At 38.4% G+C, this 22047-nt stretch overlaps 1 protein-coding gene across 1 annotated transcript; it reads left to right on the top strand.

The window, feature by feature from the left end:
• Positions 1-926: 926 nt before the first annotated feature.
• On the top strand, positions 927-21830 carry DEPDC1B (DEP domain containing 1B). The gene is made up of 11 exons (XM_048931462.1): positions 927-1027; positions 1568-1833; positions 9013-9148; positions 11327-11454; positions 12079-12209; positions 14517-14564; positions 14974-15114; positions 17678-17844; positions 19276-19452; positions 20052-20237; positions 20546-21830. The coding sequence occupies exons 1-11, from the start codon at positions 980-982 to the stop codon at positions 20705-20707; spliced, it is 1590 nt and encodes a 529-aa protein (XP_048787419.1). The 5' UTR covers positions 927-979; the 3' UTR covers positions 20708-21830.
• The last annotated feature ends 217 nt before the right edge of the window (positions 21831-22047 follow it).

The raw sequence follows: 22047 nt of genomic DNA, 5'->3' as shown, positions 1-22047 counted from the left end.
ACAGAACAGTTATCCTAAGTGCTTCATTCCAAAATCATAGGATTACTCAGATTGGAAGAGACCTTAAAGATCAAGTCCAACCATGACATAACCATACTACCCTAACAACATTAATGTTATTAATCCCATCCTGGGTTGCTGCTTGTGAGAATCACACGGGCAGTTGGCTTTTTTTCGTAACAGTTGTATGTCAGAGCTGAGTGCTACGGGAACCATTTCACAAACAGTGAACATGTGATGGCAACGAGGGGACAAGGTTGAGACTGTGTGTCCCTTAGGCTTATGACAGGAGAGAGACAAATACCACTACTTACACCTGAGGAATTGAGTCTGCATTTTATTATTATTCGTTTTCTGTGAATTCGTGGAGTCACCGTGCTAATTCACCATTCTTTGCACACCTCAGCTCACCTTCTTTGCAGGTGTTTTCCAGTCTCAATCCTCAGCCCCTCTCCCAAACGTTCACTGCTCTGCCCTAGCAGGAAGCAGAGGCGATGAGTACTTCACGCTCGTTTTAAAAATTTAGCCATCTATCCCTCCGCTGTGCTCAACAGGAAGCAGGCGTTGCGCTACACTGCCCAGTCACCGCCATTCTTCACCGCCTCTGGGCTAGCTCAGCCGTTAGAGCCGAGGAAGGGAGCTTTCCTCTCTACCCGTACTGGGAAAAGGGCGGGCTGGTAGCTGGGCGTGACAGAGCCAAGCCGAACCCCGCACAACCCCACCCCACCTCCCACTGCCCGCCCCTCCGCCCGGACTGCTGGGAGGAGAGGGCCGCGACACTCCCCGTGCCGAGAGCGTAGTGCCGGGGGCGGGACAGGTGTTCCCTCCACCAATCAAAAACGTCGACGGGCCCGTCAGGTGCTGCGACTGGCGCCCAATGGGTGAAAGCGACGCCTCGCGGGCTCTGATTCAAACGGTCGGCGGGCGCAGCGCGTGCGGCTGCTGGTTTCCGTGGAGACGGGGAGGCCCGGCCGCGTCCATGGAACCGGGGCTCGTCGGGCCCGGGCCGTACCGCGCCACCCGGCTGGTGAGTGAACGCCCGATGGGCCGGCTCCCGCTCGGAGCCCTGCGCATCCTTACTTAGTCCCGGGGGGAGCTTCTCCCTAGCGGTTCCGTAGAGCTGAGCTTCTGAGGGCCGAGCGCTGCGGCCCCGGGCCTGTCCGGGCAGCCTTCCCCGGCGGCCGGGGACCTGAGGCGCGCTCAGATACGCGCTCAGAGGCGTGCTCATATACAACGCCGGGTGCTGGTGTTACCTGAGGTGAGTCCGTGCGGGGCGATCGGCCCTGCGGAAGGCGGCCGTGGTCCGGTCCTCCGCCTCACTAACAGGGCGAGGGGCGGCCGAACTTCCCCCTGGAGCCGCTGAGCCGTCGGGAGCGGAGGGCTGTGGGTGTCCTGGCTGCCGTGTTCTTGTGTCCGTTCGCACATCTCTGGTGTTTAAATGAAAGTTCGGGTTTCAGTGTGCTTGTTGCCCAGGTGAACGAAATCTACCCAAATCTGTGTTCTGCATAACTAAAACGCTTCCTGTGGAAGAACTCCCGTAACAGTTTGATTTGTGTCTCCTTCCTAGTGGAATGAGATAATCGAACTCTTCCGTGCTGGAATGCCTCTAAGGAAGCATCGATGCCGCTTCAAAAGCTACGAGCGTTGCTTCAAAGCCTCGGAGGCAGTGGACTGTTTGCATGAACTACTTGGCTCTAACCAAAACTTTGGCCCAGAGGTGACGCGCAGTCAAACGGTTAAGCTGCTTAAAAAATTCCTGAAAAATCATGTTATTGAAGATATTAAAGGAAGATGGGGCAAAGAGGACTTTCAAGATGATGGCCATTTGTATAGGTAAAGCTATGTATCGTAGCTGTGAAAAATGTAGGTTTTATGAAAACGTTAATAGCTTTTATGTACTGGTCTTACAGATATTTCTGAAAAAGGCTGTTGCAGAGGTATCAGTGTGTCTTTCTCCTTTCTGTTAAAGACACTTTCTCCTAGTGATGTCAAGTAGCAGGACTTAACGCTTGATTATTTTTTTTTTCTCAGTATATTTTTATAGGAACTTTTCACTTGATTTCATGTTACAAATACAAAGTCGTTTATAGATTTTACAAGGTGGCAGAGTCTTTATGCTGTTGATAGATCTCAGGCTTGTCAGTAACTGAAAGTGTATTGAAAAGTGCTGATAAAAGTGGGCATGATACTGAGTGTCCAGCTCCAGTTCTCCTTCCCCAACCCCACCCCCATCTGCCTTGGATGAAATTTCCATTCCTTCTCAGAGAAGAGGGGCCATCTGAATTTAAGTATCATCTGCAACAGCGCTTTTCTTTACACCTTGGATCATCGATAGATATATCCTCTAGTTAAGAAAGTCTCCTGAAAGAAAGAAATTGTTACTTACATCAAGGATAATTGTTTGTTTATCCTTGTCTAACCTCTTAACTTGTACTTTGTTAACAGAGATAAGCTAATCTATTTGAGTCAAAAGCTTAGCATGTTTAGAGGGGTTCTTTCACTTCCTGGGGCATCTGTTAAGGCTTGGGTATCAAGAAATTGTGGGTTCTAAATTCTTACATTCTTACATTGTCCTGTTTAATAATGTAAAAGTAAACATTATCTTTAGCATGAATTTGTAACTTACATTGTGATGAATCTTCTATTGAAGAAATGGAAGCAGTAACGTTATGTTTCTGCTTATGAGTCTTTCTCATAAAGCATTATTTTGTATTTTTATTTTTCCATGGAAAATATTAGGAAATCATTACAAGTGTAATGTTGAATTTCCAATTGGTGTGAAGTTAGTTTTCTTATTTTGCTGATAATACTATAAATAATATATTATTTATATCATATATATTATTATATTTTATATATATATTATATTATAATATAATATATTATTAATATAATTTATCAATAAAATATGAAAGATAATACTATCTTTCATAGTTTCTAAACTGACTTGTTAGCTTTTTTTTCCTCTCTCTTATTTGTACATCTGTGCTCTAAGCACTGCTTTTCACTACTGCTCATTTTCTCTCTTATCTTAAAATACTTTAAGGGTAAAAGATACGTATGATGTAATTCTTTCTCTGTTGTTATAAACAGAATACAGCTGAGATATTTTTCTCATAAAGTAACCGCATTTTTTGTTTACAAACTTGTGCAGATTATTTAAAATCAGTTGGATTTGTGATCGATTCAGTTAACAAATTAATACTGACTCAAATTTCTTTACTGCTGCATGACATCTTTCAGTTAGTGGCTGCAAGTTCTTGGTTTAATATTCTGAAGAAAAAAACAAAATAAAAAATAATAAAAACCCTATACCTCAGTGTTACAACTTCTCAGCCAAGTAAGTTAAATATTTGAACCAATTTTGATCAACCTTTGTAGGAGAAACTTTAAATAAATTTGGAGGAATAAAAATTGAATCTGTTCTCCAAATTTAGCCTCACTGGAGGGGTTTAATGTAATCATTAAAAAAGGAAGTTTAATGTGTTGTCCTGTTCTTAAACTCTTTTCTGGCTATCTGCTTGAGGCTGCTGTGAGGGGTAGGAGGAGGGAGCAGATACTGATAACTTTGCCCATGAACTACCCAGTGATTCAAAAAGCTGAGGGGCTCTTGCACCTTGACTTTAAACTGGAACTAAAGGTTAAGTGTAATGGAATGATGTGGTATGAGCTGGTTTATACAGCTGAAAATCACCTTCTGGTGGGAAGACTATCGGAGGATGCTGGCATAAAAATATGTTGAGAGTGACAGAAGACAATTAATAATCATGTCAGTGTATTTCATGTTTCTAGGGCTTACGTTAATGATTGGAATAGAAAGGCTATGTACTTGGTTTTAGAGATAATTTCATGTATATATTTCAGGAGCAATGCAGAGGAGAGGGATTTTGAAGAAACTGGAAAAGATGAGAGGGGAGGGTGCAAGGTCTCTAGAGGTTTTACAAAATACTTTTGAAGAACTGTGGAATGCTTGCCTTAAAGCAACTTTTGGTGTAGAAATGGTAGCACAGAATTGTAGTATTTGTTATTTCCTTTCTTTTCCATACACATAGGGTTAAACATTATTTTTCTGGCCTGCCTTTGCTCACATATTTAATGTCCTGGCAGCTCCCTCTGGTGGACTTCACTAAAGTTAATCTTTTAGATACAAATGTCTTACAATCCTAATATAAATTGAAACACAATGTAGATTTCCATGTTAATGGACTGTAACTGCAACTATATGCTATGATGCAGAGTTGTCAGTGGAAATCAAGGTAGTTAGATATTTCTATAATTTCTTGTATAACTGAATGACTCATATAGAACATATAAGATGTGCTGTCAAATGTTGTTTTGCCTGAAAGTGTTAGGAAAATTATTAATTGTCAATGTGAAAAATAGTATGCTTTCTGTGTTGGTGACTCCTGACCTAATGGCTCAATGTAGTCTAAAACAATAAATGATATGTTCCAGTTTTGGAAGCTTTCAGGCTTTATGCTTCTTGGAATCGAGCAATTGTATTAAAAGGGCATGTGCACTGCTAGTATAGAATCATAGAACCTTTTGAATTGGAAGGGATCCTTGAAGGGTCATCTAGTCCAGCTCCCTGCAATGATTTTAAAATATTTAAAATACAAACAAACAAAAAACCACCACCAACAACAACAAAAAACCCTTCTTCCTTATATTCAGTCTAAATATCCCTTTTTCAGTGTGAAATCATTTCCCCTTGTTCCATCACAGCAGACCCTGCTGAAGAATCTCCTTACTTCCTAAAGCCCTAGATGCTGGAAGTCTGTGATCAGATCACCTTGCAGCCTTTTCTTCTCCAAGCTGAACAGCTCCAGCTCACTCAGCCTGTCCTTGTAGAAGAAGTGTTTCATATTTTGGATTATTTTTGTGGTCTTTCTCTGAATGTGCTCCAACAGGTCTCTCCTTTACTGAGGTCTTTACATCTAGATGCAGTATTCCAGGTGAGGCCTCACCAGTGCAGAGCAGAGGGGTAGGAGCACATCCCTCGCCCTGCTGTCACACTTCTTTTGATGCAGCAGGGAATACAATTGCTTCCTAGACTTTGAGAGCGCATGTCCATCTTAACAGCCACCAAAACTTCCAGGACCTTTTTGGCAGGGATGTGCTGTACCCTTTTGTCCCTCAGTTTGTACTGGCAGTGGAAATTGCCATGACCCAGGTGCAAGACCTTGCACTTGGCTTTGTTGGACCTTGTGAAATTCACTTGGATCCACTGCTTTGGTCAGCCTAGTTTTCTGAATAGCACCCCATTCCATTATGGTCTTAAACTGAGACAGAGGAGGTTTAGGTTGGATGGAGGAAGTTTTTCACCCAGAGGGTCGTGACACTGGAACAGGTTGCTCAAGGAGGTTGTGGATGCTCCGTCACTGGAGGTATTCAAGGTCAGGCTGGATGTGGCTCTGGGCAGCCTGGTCTGCTGGTTGGTGACCCTGCACATAGCAGGGGGGTTGAAATTCAATGATGTTTGAGGTCCTTTTTAACCCAGGCCATTCTATGATTCATTCTATGATTCCTCAGGCATGTCAGCTGCCAGACGCAGCTTTGTGTTGTCCCCAAACTTGCTGAGGTTTCATTTAATCCTGCTGTTGAGGCAATGAAGATGTTTCAGAGCTGTGGTCCCAATACAGATGCCTAAGAGTCACTGCTTATCACTGATTTCCATCTGGACATTGAGCCACTGACTACTAACTACTCTGTAGGTATGGTCTTGCAACCAGCTCCTCATCTGTAGACCAGTCCACCCATCAAATCCATATCTTTCTACTTTGAAGAGAAAAGTACTATGGGTGCTATATTAAGGGTCTTACTGAAGTCCAGATATATGACACTAGTGGCTCTTTCCTTGTCCATTGACAAAGTTATGCCGTCTTAAAAAGTGACAAGCTTGATAAGGCAGAACTTGCACTTGGTGAAAACATGCTGGTTATTCTGCATCACCCTTCTCTCTTCCATATGTCTTAGCGTAGCTCCCAAGAGCATCTGCTCCATGATCTTACCGAGCACCGAGGTGTGGCAAACAGGTCAATAGCTCCCTGGATCATCCTTTCTACTCTTCTTAAAAGTGGGTGTGACATTGCTTTTTCTCCAGTCACCAGGGACTTTATCTGAGTACCAGGAGTTTTTAAATACCGTTGACAGTGTTTTGACTGTGTCAACCAATTCCCTGGTTGACGCTGTAGTGCATTTCAGTGGAACTCAGGACACTGTAGTGCATTTCAGTGGAATTCATAGACTTATGGATGTTCAGTTTCCTCAGATGGTCACAAACCTGATCTCTGCTTACAGCAGAATGGGCACTGCTCAGCCAATTTCCACCTTCTGAACCACCTGCTTGAGGGCTGTGTGTAGAGCACCAGCTAGTGAAGGCTGAAGCAAAGATGTTGAGTATCTCAGTCTTTTCCTTATCTTTTTTTACCAGCCTACCTTTGTTGCTCACTGTACTTTTCTGGTTGATGTACCTGCAGGACTCATTCTTCTTTTCATCCTTTGCCAAGTCCAGTTCTGGTTGGGCTTTGGCCTTCCTAATCCCATCCCTACTCAGCCTAGCAGTACCTCTATACTCCTCTCAGGTTACTTGTCCTTGCTTTCACTGCTTGTGCGTTTTCTTCTTGCTCTCCAGTTTGATGAACAGGCTCCCTGGTTCAGCCATGCCTCCTTTTCCCTAACTTCCTTCATGTGGAGATGAAAAGCTCTTGAGCAGTAAGGAAAGCTTCCTTAAATACCTGTCAGCTCTGTTACACTCCCTTGTCACTGAGGGCTATTTCCATTGCAATTTTGTTATCTAACTCTAATATTAAACTTCCTGATTTTAGTCTCTGCCTATCCAGTATCCCTCAAGTGTGTGTGAACTCCACCACTGCATTATCACTGCAGCCCAGGCAGACTCCAATTATGTTAGTGAACAACAGGTCCAGTATTGCATCCCCCTGGTGGGGCTGTCTATTACTTTGCTCAGGAAGTTACCCTTGATGTAATCCAGGAAACTCCAAGTGCCTGCAGCTCGCTGTGCTCCTTTTCCAGCAGATGCCAGGGTAGCTGAAAGTCTTTCAGCAGGATGAGAACCTGCGATCATTGTGTCTGCTGTAGCTGGAGAAAGGCTTCATCAACAGGCTTTGCTTGATCAACTGTCCTGCATTTGACACCAACCACAAAGCTTCTTTTGTTGCCTCTGTCTCTCACCTGTAGCCTTTTACTTTGCTCATGGCTGTTTTTCAGGGGCAGCTCTTCACACAGTATTTATTCCTTGATGTAGAGGGAAATGCCTCTTCCCTTCCTTCCCTGTCTGTCCTTCCTGAACAACATGTAGCTGTTAATAGCCACACTCCAGTCATGGGAATCATCCTCCAGGTTTCAGTGATGGCAACTGCATAGTGGTTTTCCAGGAGCCACTGGTGGATTCTATCTCTTGTTTGTTTCCCAAGCTGCATGTGTTGGTGTAGAGGCACTTACTTCAGCTGGACAGCTGGCCTTGCTGTCTTCTTGCATGATAACTTCTTAATTCCTTTCAAGTGTTTGCCTTCAGTCTTCTTGTTGCTTTCAGATGTCTGGGATTTCATCTGTGACATTTGTTACACCATTAATTCAAGGTTAATTGACACAAAAAGGTATCTTTGCTACCTGCTTGTCTAAACTGCTAAAACTAGTGCTGTTTGTAGAAAACAGTGTAAACCTTGACATATCAACTTTGGAAGGCTTCTCAGTTTCAATCTAATTCTTGGGTTATTTTTGTGTAGAAACCAGAGACTTTTCACCGTCCGTCCAAAAGCTTGACCATATGAATCTTACTGTAATGCTATGTCATGGAGTTTCTCTGTCTGATATACTGATTAAAAAAAGGCCATAAAATCATGACATCTTATTTGAGAAGAGGGGAATGCACCTATTTTTTCTGGTTTCAAGAGCTTTTCTCCTGGTTGAGGAAATTGACAGATTCAGGTGTTAGGATGAGCTAGAAGGGAAATGGGAAACTACTGAGAATATTGTAAAACAAAAGAAAAATAAGATTCTTAACCCAATAAAACTAGAAATAAAATTAATGTGAAAGCTAATTAGATGTTGGGATTGAAAAGGTGGACTAAAATTTTAGAGAACTTGAGAAATCTTGAGTATGAGAAACTTCATGGCAGGATATGACTGTGTGATATCTACTCGTGTACAAGTTCTTGTTGCTTAGGCATAGCTATAACTGTCCTTCACACACTAATAAGGGGATGAAGGAGGTAAAAGCAATTTCTTAGAGCATCAGGAATCTTAGCATCTAGAACTTGGGAGTGTGGGTAAATGAGATTTGATCTGAGCCAGATTGATGGGAAGATTATAATCAGATTTATTTCTAATGTGCTGTCATTAATTTTTTTTACATACGCTCCCAGCAGGGTGAGGATTGTTTTCTAGTACCTATAAGGTCTAGCTTAGGGTTTATTTCTGCCAATTTCTTCAAGGCACTTCTTGAAATGCATTAAAAGGTGAAAGTTTCCTTCACAACCAGCTGGAAAAGACTCCAAATTGCAAGATATGATCTTTGCATAGAAAGCATGTAGACAAAAAGAATATGGTAATGCGGACAGAACTTTATGCACTTATTTGTGTGCATGCTAGTTAAATGCAAATGATAGGTCATGTGACTTAACGATGTATCTTTGCTTTGCACATGGTGAAAAACCTACCTACAGCTTTTTCAGCAGAAACCCACCTTCCTAAGAATAGTCAGGTGGTGCTGTTTGAGATACACCAAAGACATCTACCCAAGGCTTTCAGTTACATCATAGAATATACAAAGGGCTTCAGCTATTCTGGAAAGCAGATAAAGGTCAAATGACTCATCCTAGGATGTTTGACCTTTTACTTAACACCTATCTTCAGGCAATTAAGGTGCTCTGTAAATGTCCAAGGCTTTTGCTGTACTTGTGTATGTGAAAGCTTACTTGCATAGTTTTCCTTTGGTAAATATGGAATAATGTGAAGTTCAGAAGTTTTAAAAGTGTTCTCCAATTATAGATTTCCTCCTTCCTCACCACTGAAGCCATATCCAAAGAAACCTTCATTTGGAAAGGAAGTCATTAAATTTCCAGATTGGAATGATCCAAAGGCTGGCACTTCCCAAGAACACATTCCTGTGAAATCAATCATGACGGTAAGATACTCAGTTAATTTCTCCAGACCTATACACATTTGGAAAGCAAAATTCAATCAGGAGTTCTTCATTGTGCCACAAACTACTTGGTTAGAGAATTAAACGTAAAATACTTCTAATGGTGTGGAGCAAAGTTGTTCTTAATGATTTGCTGAAGATTTTGGCTTTGAGTATTCTTTCTGTTACAGACTGTAATGTACTTAGCGTCCTAGTTCAGCATGGATGCATTTGCCAATATATTTGCATCTCAGTGTGCTCTATTTCAAGTGACGTGTTTCTTATCATATAAGACATAATAATTCCTTTACTGCTGCTTATAACTTCTATTCTGACACTTCATGTTGGAGAACATGCATAATATAATTCCTTGCTATATACTGTAAAGTTGCTGGTGATTACGTTTCCTTTTCTACAAAGAATACATTGTGGTGAAGGAGAAGCTGTCCTCCTTTTGTTGCTATACTTGGTGAGCTTGGAGAATCATCCTGCTCTGTGCTCATTTGGATTGATCCAGCTTTTACAAAGTTGGGAAAAAATATTGCTTTTATTGTTAAAAAGAAATTGTCACTTGTTTTATATTTTATATACTAAAAGCCTAGGCCTTTTGAGTTTCCTTTCTTCTAAACCTTTCTTTCTGTTTAAATTGTGTTCTCATCCTTTTTATGTACTGTTGGGATTTCTTTTAGAATTTTAGCCTTTTTATTGATGCTGCTCAGTGCAAGACTTTTGCCTTGGATTTCTTGGTGAATGATAGCCTGTTTGGAAAAGCAGTTCCTATTGTTCTGCTGAACATTAAGAGGTTCTGAGCAAATAGCTATTCCACACTTGTAATGCAATTATTTACATGCAAATCAAATGTTCTTTGCATGTGCAGCAAGTTCTGTGAGGAGGCATGGTCCTTAGAACTGCAATAGTGGGTAAAAGATTTATACGGAGGAAAGAAAAAGTAGTGCAGAGGGCAAGTAAAAAAAAATAGAGTGTTTTAGTTATTGAGTAAGTACTTGCTGCAGTTGTAATGCATTACAGATTCCAGCTGTTTGCTCTAAATTTCCATTCAAGCATCCTGTCCTGGAAAATGCTATCAAATGTCTGTTTATGTACAACTGTCTCAGATGTGCCACTATGCAAATGATGCAAAGGAAAAAAGTTTTTTTTATTATTATTATTTTTTTTTTAAGGCTAGCTGCCTTAAAAAAAAAAAAAAAAAAAAGGTGAAGTGGACAGGTAACTTGAGGTGGTTTAATCAAAACTTAAATTGCTGCAGCATCAAATAGAGTGCTTATTGGCTATGCATGAATTGATAGACAGGGATCTGGGTAGTGAAATACTGATGCAGAAAGCCAGATATTAATTGCAGAGGATTTTTTTACATTTCAAACTATCTCAAGTCTAGTGTCCTACAGTGACTGTTAGCTGTTGGAGTGATTAGGTGCATTCCTGGAGTGCATTTTATGATTTAGTTGTGATCATAAAGAATGCTGTTAATTTGATGTAGGACTGCTGTGGTGCAAATCATTGCACAGTAATTAGGAATGATCCAGAACTTTGCTTCAGAGTATGCTATGAACACAGCCTGCATTGTATGTGCACTTATCTGTTGACAATTTTCAAGCACTGAACTTGAATGTGAAGACTGAGTAAAGGATAATAGTCACATGAACTTGTGTTCTCTTTACTTCTCTTTTATAATGGTAGATTAGATATGGTGGATGTCTTTATCTGTAACTGTGTGCTTTCACTTTATTGCTGTTTTGAACTTGCTAGTAAGTTTACTATTTAATTATTATCAACATACAGTGAACAAGAACAAAAAAAAAGTTTTCATCTAATCTAAAAATTTTCCAATAATTTTTCTATAAACAAGTGTTTAGTCTTAGTATGGTAGTTGATATGAACTGGTTTTGGTCCTGAACAAGATGTGAACCGTGTTCTAGACCACTGACTTTTAATGTGGATTTTAATGGCCACTCAGATCATTTTTTCAGCTTTGGAGATGCTAAGTAACAGAGAAAAGATGCTGTGCATATGAAAGCTAAAATGCTTGCATCTTGGAGATTTTGCTAGATTTTAAGACATTTTAAAATTATTGCATTGTAACACATTTGTGTTACACTGTTAAGTATTTGAAAAATCACTGGCTAATGAGCAGTGCTGTTTTTTTTTTCCTTCTGATTTTAGAATTCTGAAATGTGGTACAAGCGTCACAGTATAGCTATAGGGGAAGTACCAGCGTGCAAGCTTGTTTTCCGCAGGGAGTTAACACAAGAAAACATAGAAGAGATATGGAAATCAATGACTTTGTCACGGTGAGTATGCATGTTAGTAATACTAACTTTCCTGCAAAATCAGCAGATCAAGTTCACAAGAAAACTTCAGTACTTCCTGACTTCTTTCTCTTGTACTATTTCAGTTCTTTTATTGTGTGGGCTTTGTTTTGTTTTATCACATTTTTCCCTGAATCTTTCCCTTCTCCTGTTATGAAATTGAAGAACTCATGTAGAAGTAAGACACCATTAAGCCTTTTAATGAAAAGTACAAAACTTAATATGAAGAAATAGCTATGTCTAGAAGTCTTAGAGAAATTCCTTACATTTTTCGTAAGGAATATCCTATGCAAAACTAAATACCTTATTTTAGAACGTTTTTTTGTCCTGCAAAAATATGTTTTAGATACTTTTACATTATGATATCTTTTCATCTAAGCCTGGCATACTATCTCTATGTAATAAACTTGATCTAGTGCAGTGTAGCATAGGAAACTGTGTGATCAGAGAATAGTGTCAGTCTGCTCTAATCTTCCTTTGCATGCTTATGACTTAAATAATAAGTGTAAAGGGTCTCTTTCACAACTGTATCTGCCCTAATGCTATATATTTTCTTGCAAATTAGAGTATTAATGTATTTGTTGTGTTTTTAATGTATTTTTACAGACTACAAAAAGTCTTGGGTTTGGATTGCCTGGATGAAGTGATAGATACAAAGCTTGTGAATTCAAAGCATATTGTCCAAAATGCATACAATGTCAATAAGCAAGGCATTGTCACTTTAGAAGACAAATCAAGTGAGTATTTCAGAAGTTCTTGTTTAACTTCTTAGGTTGTAGTTTATTATTTTTAAAAAACAACATAACTCTGATTTATACAAATACATAGCAACTTTACACTTTTATAACCACATTAAAAAAACTAGAGTTTTTATGAAATGTACTGTTGTTGTGCACCCCAACAGCAAGAATCAGTTTTCTTTTCTCCATCCTCACATTTTAATATCCCTGCTTTAGTACATGTATTAGGTTTATGTGGGAAAGCTTTGGCAGCAAGGAGGATGCTGTAAGAAGAGCCCAGCAGTTGCCCCATGCCAGCTCAGAGCCAGTGCCACCTGGCTCCAAAAAAGTCCCAGTGATAGCCAAAAATGATCCAGTGAATGATCCAGTGAGTCATGCTGTGCGATCGTATTTAAGAAAAGGGAAAAAATGCTGCACAACAGCAGGAGGAGAGAGGAGTGTAAGAAGGCAAAGGCCAGGGGGCACTCCAGGCCCAGAGCATATCCCCACTTGAATTCTGTGAAGGAGTCCACAGCACAGCAGAACTGTGTCCTGAAAGATGCTGCAGTTCATGGAGTTCTTTGCTGGAGTAGGTCCTGTGCTAGAGCTGCCACCTGTGGAGGATCCATACTTGAACATTTAACTCCTGAAGGGTGGACTTTGTGGTACTGACTCACATTGGAGAGTATTGGAGAAATGGAACATTTGGGAAGCCCACACAGAAAACTACATCTAGATATTAGGTATCCCATTCTAGATGACTGGGCGGTAGGGACTGTGTCATGGTTCTATGTTTTTTTTGTTTTTGGGTTTCAGTATTCCACATCAAAACATCATGTAGTGTATGGGGCATTAAAGTGTCACTGCCCCAATTCCAAGTTCCTATCCCTGTACCTTACAGCAGTCACGGGATCTGGCCCTTCCTGGTGGGGGGGGGCGCTCTCTTGCTGCCTGGCAGTGGGTGCTGGAGGTGCTTTCCTAGCCGTTCCAAGCTTTTCAGGTTTGAATCGGTCCCGGGAACTCTCTCTCTCTCATCTTGTCTGATTTATTAATCTCAATTTCAATTAAATTGTATTATATTGTGTTATCTTGTATTCCGATATTATAGTAAAATAAGTTTTCCTCCATAGATTGCTGCTGCTGCTCTTTTCCTCCCTTCCTTCCTTCCCATTTTTGTGGGACTGGGGTGAGGAGGGAGGGCAGAGGCCTGTTGCCCCTGTCATGGACACAGTTTGATCTGGTCAACTCCGTGACAGACTGTAGTTTGCTTTCAGTTTCACTGCTTTAGTTTGTTATTATCAATAGACAACATATTATATTAATTTCCCTTGAGTCTGTTTTGCCTGTGACACTGATTGGTGAGTGGTCTGCCCCATCTCAACTTGCAAATTTTTTTCATCATATTTTCTTCCCTTGGGAGACTGAGAGGGAATGAGAACTGTATGGTGAAGTTTAGCCTACTTATTAGCGTGAAACCATCACAGCAATATTGAACAAAGGTGAAGGAACTGACATTTTTCAGTTAGAATTGTGGGGATGTATTTTTTGAAGCTGCCTTTGTCAGCTTATCTGTGCCTGGAGCGTCTACAGGAGAGCAACATGTAGTAAAAAAAAAAAAAAAAAAAAAAGAAAGGATGAGAATATATACAGAGAGGCTTAGAACTTTTAATTTTTGCGTTTTCAGTCAGTATATTTTGAAAGAAGCACCGTGTAAAACTGCTTTTCTTACTAGGGAAACATTAAATATGATATGAGAGATTACTTAATATTGTAACCATGTTTTCCACAAGATCTGTGGAGAAGTGAAACATCAGGTAGGAACCTGATTTGGTTTATGAAAGTAACCATGTCTAAAGCATTTATGTGTTAGTTCTCCAGACAGTTGGAAGACTTCAGGATATTGCTTTCCTCTTTTCAGAAATGACGAAACTGAACATATGAATGCTTTTCATCATGCATAGTACAAAATAACCACTTTACACATTCACTAGTCCCTTACAGAAAATCCAATATGTTTGGTTAAATTTTGCAAGGCAGATTAATACTATATGATACAGTTTTCCTTATTAAGCTGCAACAGTTGTAACTGATTGATATTGAAGCACTGAATATACTATGTTTGTAATCTGACAGAAGTTATTTCTCTCTATATTAAGTAGCAATCTGTTTTTTTTTTTTCCTTTCAGTCTACTTTATAAGAGGAACGTCATTAAGAATTTTGAGTTCACTATGATCTTAGAATTTGTACTAGAAAAAAAAAACAACAAAAAACAAACACCTGAGTTACACTTCCATTTACATTTTTTTAATTTTTTCCTTGTGCAGAGGACCTACCTCACTGGATATTGTCAGCAATGAAATGCCTAGCAAATTGTAAGTAAACTTGGAATAGAACCTAAAATGTCACTTAAGAAAAAAATAATCTTTATGATTATTCACCACTTCATCAGCATTTCACCAAATATCAGTGATATTCATAGTCAGTATTTTTTCTGATAATGGCCTTGAAAACAATGTTGAAAAAGATCAGTCAGTCAGCATATGTTCTCCTGTCAGTGCAGTTTACTTCACTGAAATATCTTAAGGTTAAACTATTTCCATTTTTCCCTCAATTATGTTTGTTTTCACTAGATCTGTTAGAAATATAAATAAACTATTTTTAATAGTGTATCTAAGCTTCTTTCCTGCATGAATTTGCACTTGTAGTGGCTGGAATAGCAAACAGTTGATTAGCTGCAAATTAACTTTTTCTTTTTTTTTTTTTTTTTTTTTTTTTTAATAGGGCCCATCTGCTCAGATTTGAAGCAACCTACATATTCAGGATTTGAAAGAGATGTCTTCAAAACAATAGTGGACTACTTTGGCCAGATGAAAGAACCACTTCTTACATTTAATTTTTTTGATGTTTTTGTTAGTGTGTTAGGTAAGTGGTCTGGGATGTAACAAGAAATGTATTCCTGGTGCTTCAAAGACAGTTTAATTTTTAGCTATAGCTTTTTAAGCGTCAACGAAAACAAATTAACTTACCACATAGAAGTAGATGGCCCATAGAAATATCAAAAATATGAAAAATTAGGAAAAATAGGAAAGAATTCTGGGTTTAAAAGTAAACATGCTTTGTGGCATGCTGTTTTTCAACCCTTTTTGCTAAGAGGTGCAACGCTGCATTTTATGATCTTTGTAACTGAAAAAAGATTTCAGAACAATTACATTCAATAACTGCTAAGGTTATGTAAATTCTTCAGATAGTAAAGGGGCCTATCAGTTACTGACATTTTTTAGGAATTTAGTATTTTTGTATTTTGTTAGTATTTAGTTCACTATCTTACTTCAAATTGATTATAGTTCCATTTTGGAATTTTTCTTCTGAGGCAACAAATGTTCCTGACAATATCTTTTAGATCCTTCCTACTCTTTCATGCTTTTTTTTTGCTTTTCTATTGTATTTAGTATGTTTCAGGACTGAGTTTCATTTCACAGCATTCCAGATGTAAAAATGAGAATGAGCAATTCATATCAACACTTCTGTACAAGTGAAAAGAAATTGTGCACTCTTTCAAATAAGTGTGAAAAGAAGTCACTTCACAAAAAAAAATAATATTCCATATGGAATTTTTCCTTAAAAACAAAAATAAATATATACAAGTCATGAAGGTATAGGATTTTAAGAACTACTTTGTTTTCAATCTTCATACTTTGCCTATCTACTTAAAAATACCAGCAGTATATGTTTGAAATTGTCAGATCTTTCTAGCTTTGCCTAGGCAGCCTACTCTGGACACCAATTTACAGGCGTTTATATGTCTAAAAAGTTGCATGTGGCTGTAATGGGATGTCTTGGGATACTTGATTTAAGCACCTTCATTTACTTATGTAAGGATAAGAGTGGTTGGTCTAGAGTATTCCCAGGTGTTTTTTTCATGCTGTTTTACTTTTTTTATGATTCAATTATTAGTTCCCCTATTTAGCTAGAAAAAGAAGTTCAAGAAGGCAACTCATCTTCTGTTGTGATGTCTCACTCTCCTTTTTGTACACAAAAAATAGTTCTTACTAGTAGTAGGAAAGCAAATAAGGGACCTAACTCTATGCACATGCAAATAATGTGGGGAATAAGTGAGGAATTACTTGTGTATGCCTGTTGGTCTCTGATCTTATTGGTATCACAGAGGTGTGATGGGATGGGCACAGGTTCTTTAAGAATGACATTTAGGTGAGGTGAAGTCACTCTACTCAGTGACCAGCTGAAGTGTGTGGAGCTCTGCCTGGGAGTAGATGAGGAACAGACTAAATTTATGGATTAAACGAGGGCAAGGACAGGTGACATTATGATGGTGATCTGCTATAGGCTGTCTGAATAGGAAGAACATGTGAATGAGGCCTTTTACTCAGATGGAAATTTCACAAGGCCTGGTCCTGGGGGCCTTTAAGCGCTATGATATCTACTGGAGGGACAACACTCTTGAAGATTCCTGGAATAAATCATAGAATCATAGAAGTGCTCAGGTTGGAAAAGACCTTAGAGATCATAGAGTCCAACCACAACCTAAGCATACTACACTAACTCTAACAACCCTCTGCTAAATCATGTCCCTGAGCACCACATCCAAACAGTTTTTAAACACATCCAGGGGTAGTGACTCAACCACTTCACTGGGGAGCCTATTCCAGTGCTTAACAGCCCTTTCTGTAAAGAAGTGCTTCCTGATATCCAACCGAAGCTTACCCTGGCACAACTTGAGGCCATTTCCCCTTGTCCTGTCACCATTCAGAAGAGACCAACTGTAAGGCACTGTAAGCACCTTTCAGATGTTGGAAGAGAGCAATAAGGTCTCTCCTCAGCCTCCTTATCCCCAGACTGAACAGCTCCAGTTCCTTCAGTGCTCCTTGTAGGACATATTCTCCAAGCCCTTCATAAATCTTGCTGCCCTTCTTTGGACCTGCTTCCTTCTCCAAAGGGTAGAAAAGCCAGTGAGGAGACGTACTACGTAATTCACTAACAGGATGGGGCCTGTGGGGAATCTGAAATCCAAGGAAGTCTTGGCTGCAGTTACCTTGGAATGGTGGAGTGGAATCAAAGGTTCAGAACAAACTTTCAACCCCAGGAGAGCAGACTTTAGCATCCACAGGAATCTTCTTACTAGAGTGAGATAAAGCACTAGAGGGAAGAGGGGCTCAAGAATGCTAATTCAAAGATTGCCTCCAAGATCAGGAGCAATGTATCCCAGCACAGAGAAAGTGGCAAAAATATCAGAAGACCTGTATGAATGAACAAGGAACTGCTGGCTAAACTCAAACACAAAAAGAAAACCTACAGAAGGTGCAAGTCAGGACAGATAACCTGGGAAGAATACACTTCCTTCCCAGAAAAGGAATCTGGGGAGATGGATTCTTAAGATATTTAGAAAATACCTGTGGAAATAGGTAATTGAGAAATGTTTCTGTGTTACTTTATTATTATTATTTTTTTTTTTTGAATGGTAAAACAGGTCTGCTGCAAAAACACAGCGAGGCTATAGAAGCTCTTCAAATATCTTGTCTCCTGCTGCCACCAGAAAATCGGAGAAAACTGCAGCTGTTGGTGAGAATGATGGCAAGAATTAGCTTTAACAAGGATTTGCCACCTCTTTCTGAATCAGTGAGGACCAGAGTCTTGGTACGTATAGTAATAAGGCAGAAGATCTCACAAGGCTTTTGGAGTAGCAAAAGCTACTCTCTCTTACTGGAGAGCATATGTAAAGTAAGGCTTGCTTATTTGATGAATAGTTTCTCTATTCCAATTATGCAAAAACATCTCTGAATTTGAACAAGTTGCTTTTGAACTTGTGATCAAATGCAAAACTTGCGCAGGACTTGAAGGTTTCCCCCACCTTAAAGTTAAATCCCCACTGATTTTTTTCTATGCAGACTTAAAGAGACTGACTGTTGAGAGTATAATAATGACAGAATAATAGAAGATGAGGTCTCTGTTCTTCATAATTGCAAAAAGTGTGAGAGAAACAGACTGCCTGCTTGAATTAAAGTTAAAAAATGTCTGAATTTTTTTGTTTTTGCAACGAGAAAAGCAAATTGTGCCAACTGATTTCAGTACTCATTTTTGTTCTTCACTTAACTACAGAAACATTCTTTTCTATATATCATTTTTATTCATAATTTGACAAACCCCTACTCTATGCTAATGTCAATGAAAACTGTGATAAATATATAAATAGCCCTACAAAAATGACGTTATCACAGTCACATTTGTATTGGTTTTATTTTAGGCAAAATTTAGCTATTCCACTATTTCTTTTTGTTAACATTTAAGTTCTCTGCAAGGAGTAGAGCATTGGAAAGCTCAGCCATTCCATAAAAATCTTAGGATGTCTACATCTGAATTTTTTCTGTAACAATGTAGATTTTAATTAACAATAATGATATTTTATTAAGATAATTGAATTATTGACTGATACTCTTAATTAACTGTAAATGATATTTTTAACAAAAATAACGTAATTATAAGGTAAATGTTATTTTTTTAAGTGAATCCTATACAATCCAAGTACTTTGTATTATATTTTATTTCAGTGGTTTAATCTACATCACAAAGCAAAAAACTTTGTTCTTCTGTGCTAGAAATGTTAATAGTGACTAGTACACAGCTAGAAAGCTTGTAGTCTCATATTTGAGTGTTCATTTACATGTAGTGAGCTGCACCTGAAATTTTATTTGAAGGATTAGAAAGTAATGGCATTAAGGTTTCCTTCTGCCACTTAACTTCTATTCAATTGCTGTGTTGTTTTTAAAAAATTATGAAATTTATGCTCTATTTGACTGGAAAGGCCGAGTGAAATGCTTGAGAGTAAAATGAAGAGCAGCCATTCTGTGCCTTAGGTCAGCATTAGATTGTTTGAGGCAAGAGCCATCTTCGGTCCATTCAGTGTTGGTACAGTACACAGTGCTTATTTTTTCAATTCTTTTATTTTTTTATTTTTCGGAAGTATGGTGAGTATTTTGTTGTCAAGAGATCTTTTAGGAAAGATTTTAATACATGCAATTTTTTCTCTATAAATAGAAAAGTAAAGTAAACTTTTTTTTTTTTTCTCAGATGGTTCAAGCATTTTCCCGTTGTATTCTCTGCTCTAAGGATGAAATGGACTTGGATGAACTGCTTGCTGCTAAGCTAGTATCTTTTCTCATGGACAATTATCAGGAGATATTAAGTGTTCCATCCTCCTTAAAATCTTCTATAGAGGAACATGTTGTACATGTCCAAAGAGTTCAAGTAGGTGTCTAGTGGGAAAAAACACCTTGTGTCACTCTGCTTCAATAGCAAAATCATGCCTCCTGCTCCTTAGTTTGATGTATCTTAGACTTTTGTCTGTCTCTGCTAGCATAGTAAGAGCTATTTTGTTTTGGCTACTGATACTCCATCATAACTATGTAGTTAAATGAAACTAAACAGATCTTGGACATCTTAGGGACAAACACGTTCCCATCTTGGTAAACTTCATCTTCTCCAGGAATGGGATCACAATATTTTGAAGGCATCCACATGTACTTGACCTTATCATAACTTCATTTCCTTTTTCCAGTATCGTATTTTCATGTTTAGTTCAACATTTATTGATTTCCACTGAAGTACTTAGCCATTTATTTTAAGAATTACACGGGCTTCCAATGTTTTATGCTTCTTGACTTACTAGAACTCACTCAATTTGTGCAAGAGGTAGGAGGTAGAATTTGTGGTCTTCTCTTTTTCTGTTGAATGACTTTGAGTAACATTTAATGACTGTAATGACACAGTAGTTAACTTGGTGCGGTTCTTGTCTTTTTTCCCAAATTTGTTGCAGAGAACAACTTTTCTTTTTATTCTTTCTCCAGATAAAATATGCTGGAGCTGACACTGATGCGACTTTTCCTGCTCCATCATTTTGCCATCAAATCAGCACAGATGAATTTGAATACCAAAGGGCAACTGGCTCTCAGGAACCGCTGGCAGCTTTATTAGAAGAAATTGCAACGAATAAAGAAATATCTGTGAAAGACAAGAAGAAGAAACTCAAACAAGTAAGTAAAAATTTCTCCAGTATTTATTTAATTTTGAAAAGCTTTATGGATTTTTACATTTATGGTCCTCTAAAAAAATAATGACTCTCAAAGCAGTAGATAATCTTGGGCATTTATAACATTTAATTGTTTAGAATAGAAGTGCCATGGTGAATAAGCCATACTGGAAAACAAAACTTAATTTTCTATACAGAGATATAGAGAATGTGTTGGAGGAATTTTCTTGCTCCATTCATGGATATGACAATTCTTATTTTAAAATGACAAATATGAGTGAATTCTTCATTTAAATTAATTTCTTTTTCTAGTTTCAGAAATCTTACCCCGAAGTGTATAGAGTACGATTTCCTACCCCTGAAACTGAAGCAGTGCTGTTTCCAGAAAAATCGAAACAGAAGCCACCACTTCTGATGTGGGCTTTAAGAAAGCCTTTTCAACCATTTCAGAGAACCAGAAGCTTTCGGATGTAAAGAGTTTGTATGTAATACATCAGCAAACTGAGTCAAAGCAAATTTTCCATGGATCTTACACAAAAGGAGCATGTAATTTGCTCAGAAAAAATACTGGAGTCTGTAGAGAACATCAGTAGAGAAGTGTTGAGGACACAGAAATGTGAACCAATGTCAGTATTTTTTAAATCATGATTTTTTTTTTTTTAATGTTTGTTTTGTAGTTCTTAAAAACAAGATGATTAACTTGCATTGGGGATAAGGCACACTTGCTGTAGTTTGATCATTTCAAGGTCAAAACTTGTGTGCAATGTATTGTTAGTTAATCAAGAGCATTTTTTTGTTGTATAAACTAGGCCGTTTGTTCATGTGTAGCTTGAGAAATTCCTAATCTGTAAGTACACGAATAAGTATGTAACACTGGATTTTGTTTTTCTGTTGTGTGACCTGTTGTTCTTATATAAAATTTATTTCATAAAACTGTAAAAACTCATTAATTTTGATTCTTATGATGCATTACATATAGAGTCAACTGTTGTTGAAGAGCCATTTCTTTTTTTAGTATAGACTTAAAAGCCTTTTCCAAAAGCTGTTATGAAATAGTGCTGTACAAATTTGGATGGCTGTCCTCTAGAACTCATTTTGTCAGTAAAATTTGAATCTTTGCATTTCTTCTGGAAATGCAAATATTTACTTGATTTTGGAGTATTGAGTACCCTTAATGATCTTGTTTGTTTTCCATTATGAAAACTATTGTACATGTAACTTGACTGGGAGTATGACTTGATTCTGGCAACAATTTGCAGACATCTACTGGTATGATACTGGTGGTACTTTTAGGTTATGCATCAGAGTTTTAAAGAACAGTTTTTTGTATGTCACTGAATGTCGAAGTCTATGCAGAGAGGGAAGGCAGCAGGTATCTCAACCAGTTTGTCTGAAATTCTAATAATGTGCTGACTAATGTGCAGCGTTCACTTTGCTAACCAGCTAGCATGTCAATAAGCTTGCAGATGTAAGGCTGTTGGTTTAATAGACTGGAATGTTTCTCGGGTATTGTGCTCTTTATGAACAGTACATGTTTTCATGGTCTGTCTTCACCCTTGCGCTTCTTAACAGTAATCATTGCTTAAATAAATGTGGTGCTAAAGGTACACTTTTCAAATATTAAGAACACATTAAAACTAATATTGAAAGTAGTCTGAGGCCACTTAAATTTTTTACTGGGTCTCTGGCAGTGATGTATCTTCTCATGTTTGTCATAGTATTCTGCATATTCTTATGTACAGACTGACTACTCATAACATAAACATTTGGTTATAGCAGTCATCCATAAAGTGTAAGAACTAATAAGGCTAGTG

The sequence above is a fragment of the Lagopus muta genome, chromosome Z (assembly GCF_023343835.1).
Source record: "Lagopus muta isolate bLagMut1 chromosome Z, bLagMut1 primary, whole genome shotgun sequence".
Classification (NCBI taxonomy): Eukaryota; Metazoa; Chordata; class Aves; order Galliformes; family Phasianidae; genus Lagopus; species Lagopus muta.
The sequence above is the reverse complement of the archived record's forward strand: the minus strand, read 5'-3'. Positions and strand labels throughout refer to the sequence as shown.

Excerpts from the sequence above, each read along its gene's own strand:
- DEPDC1B (XM_048931462.1), top strand. The coding sequence starts at position 980 with ATGGAACCGGGGCTCGTCGGGCCCGGGCCGTACCGCGCCACCCGGCTG. Across the intron at positions 1,028-1,567 it reads CGTACCGCGCCACCCGGCTG|TGGAATGAGATAATCGAACT; the intron begins GTGAGTGAACGC and ends TCTCCTTCCTAG. Across the intron at positions 20,238-20,545 it reads AGAAGAAGAAACTCAAACAA|TTTCAGAAATCTTACCCCGA; the intron begins GTAAGTAAAAAT and ends TTCTTTTTCTAG.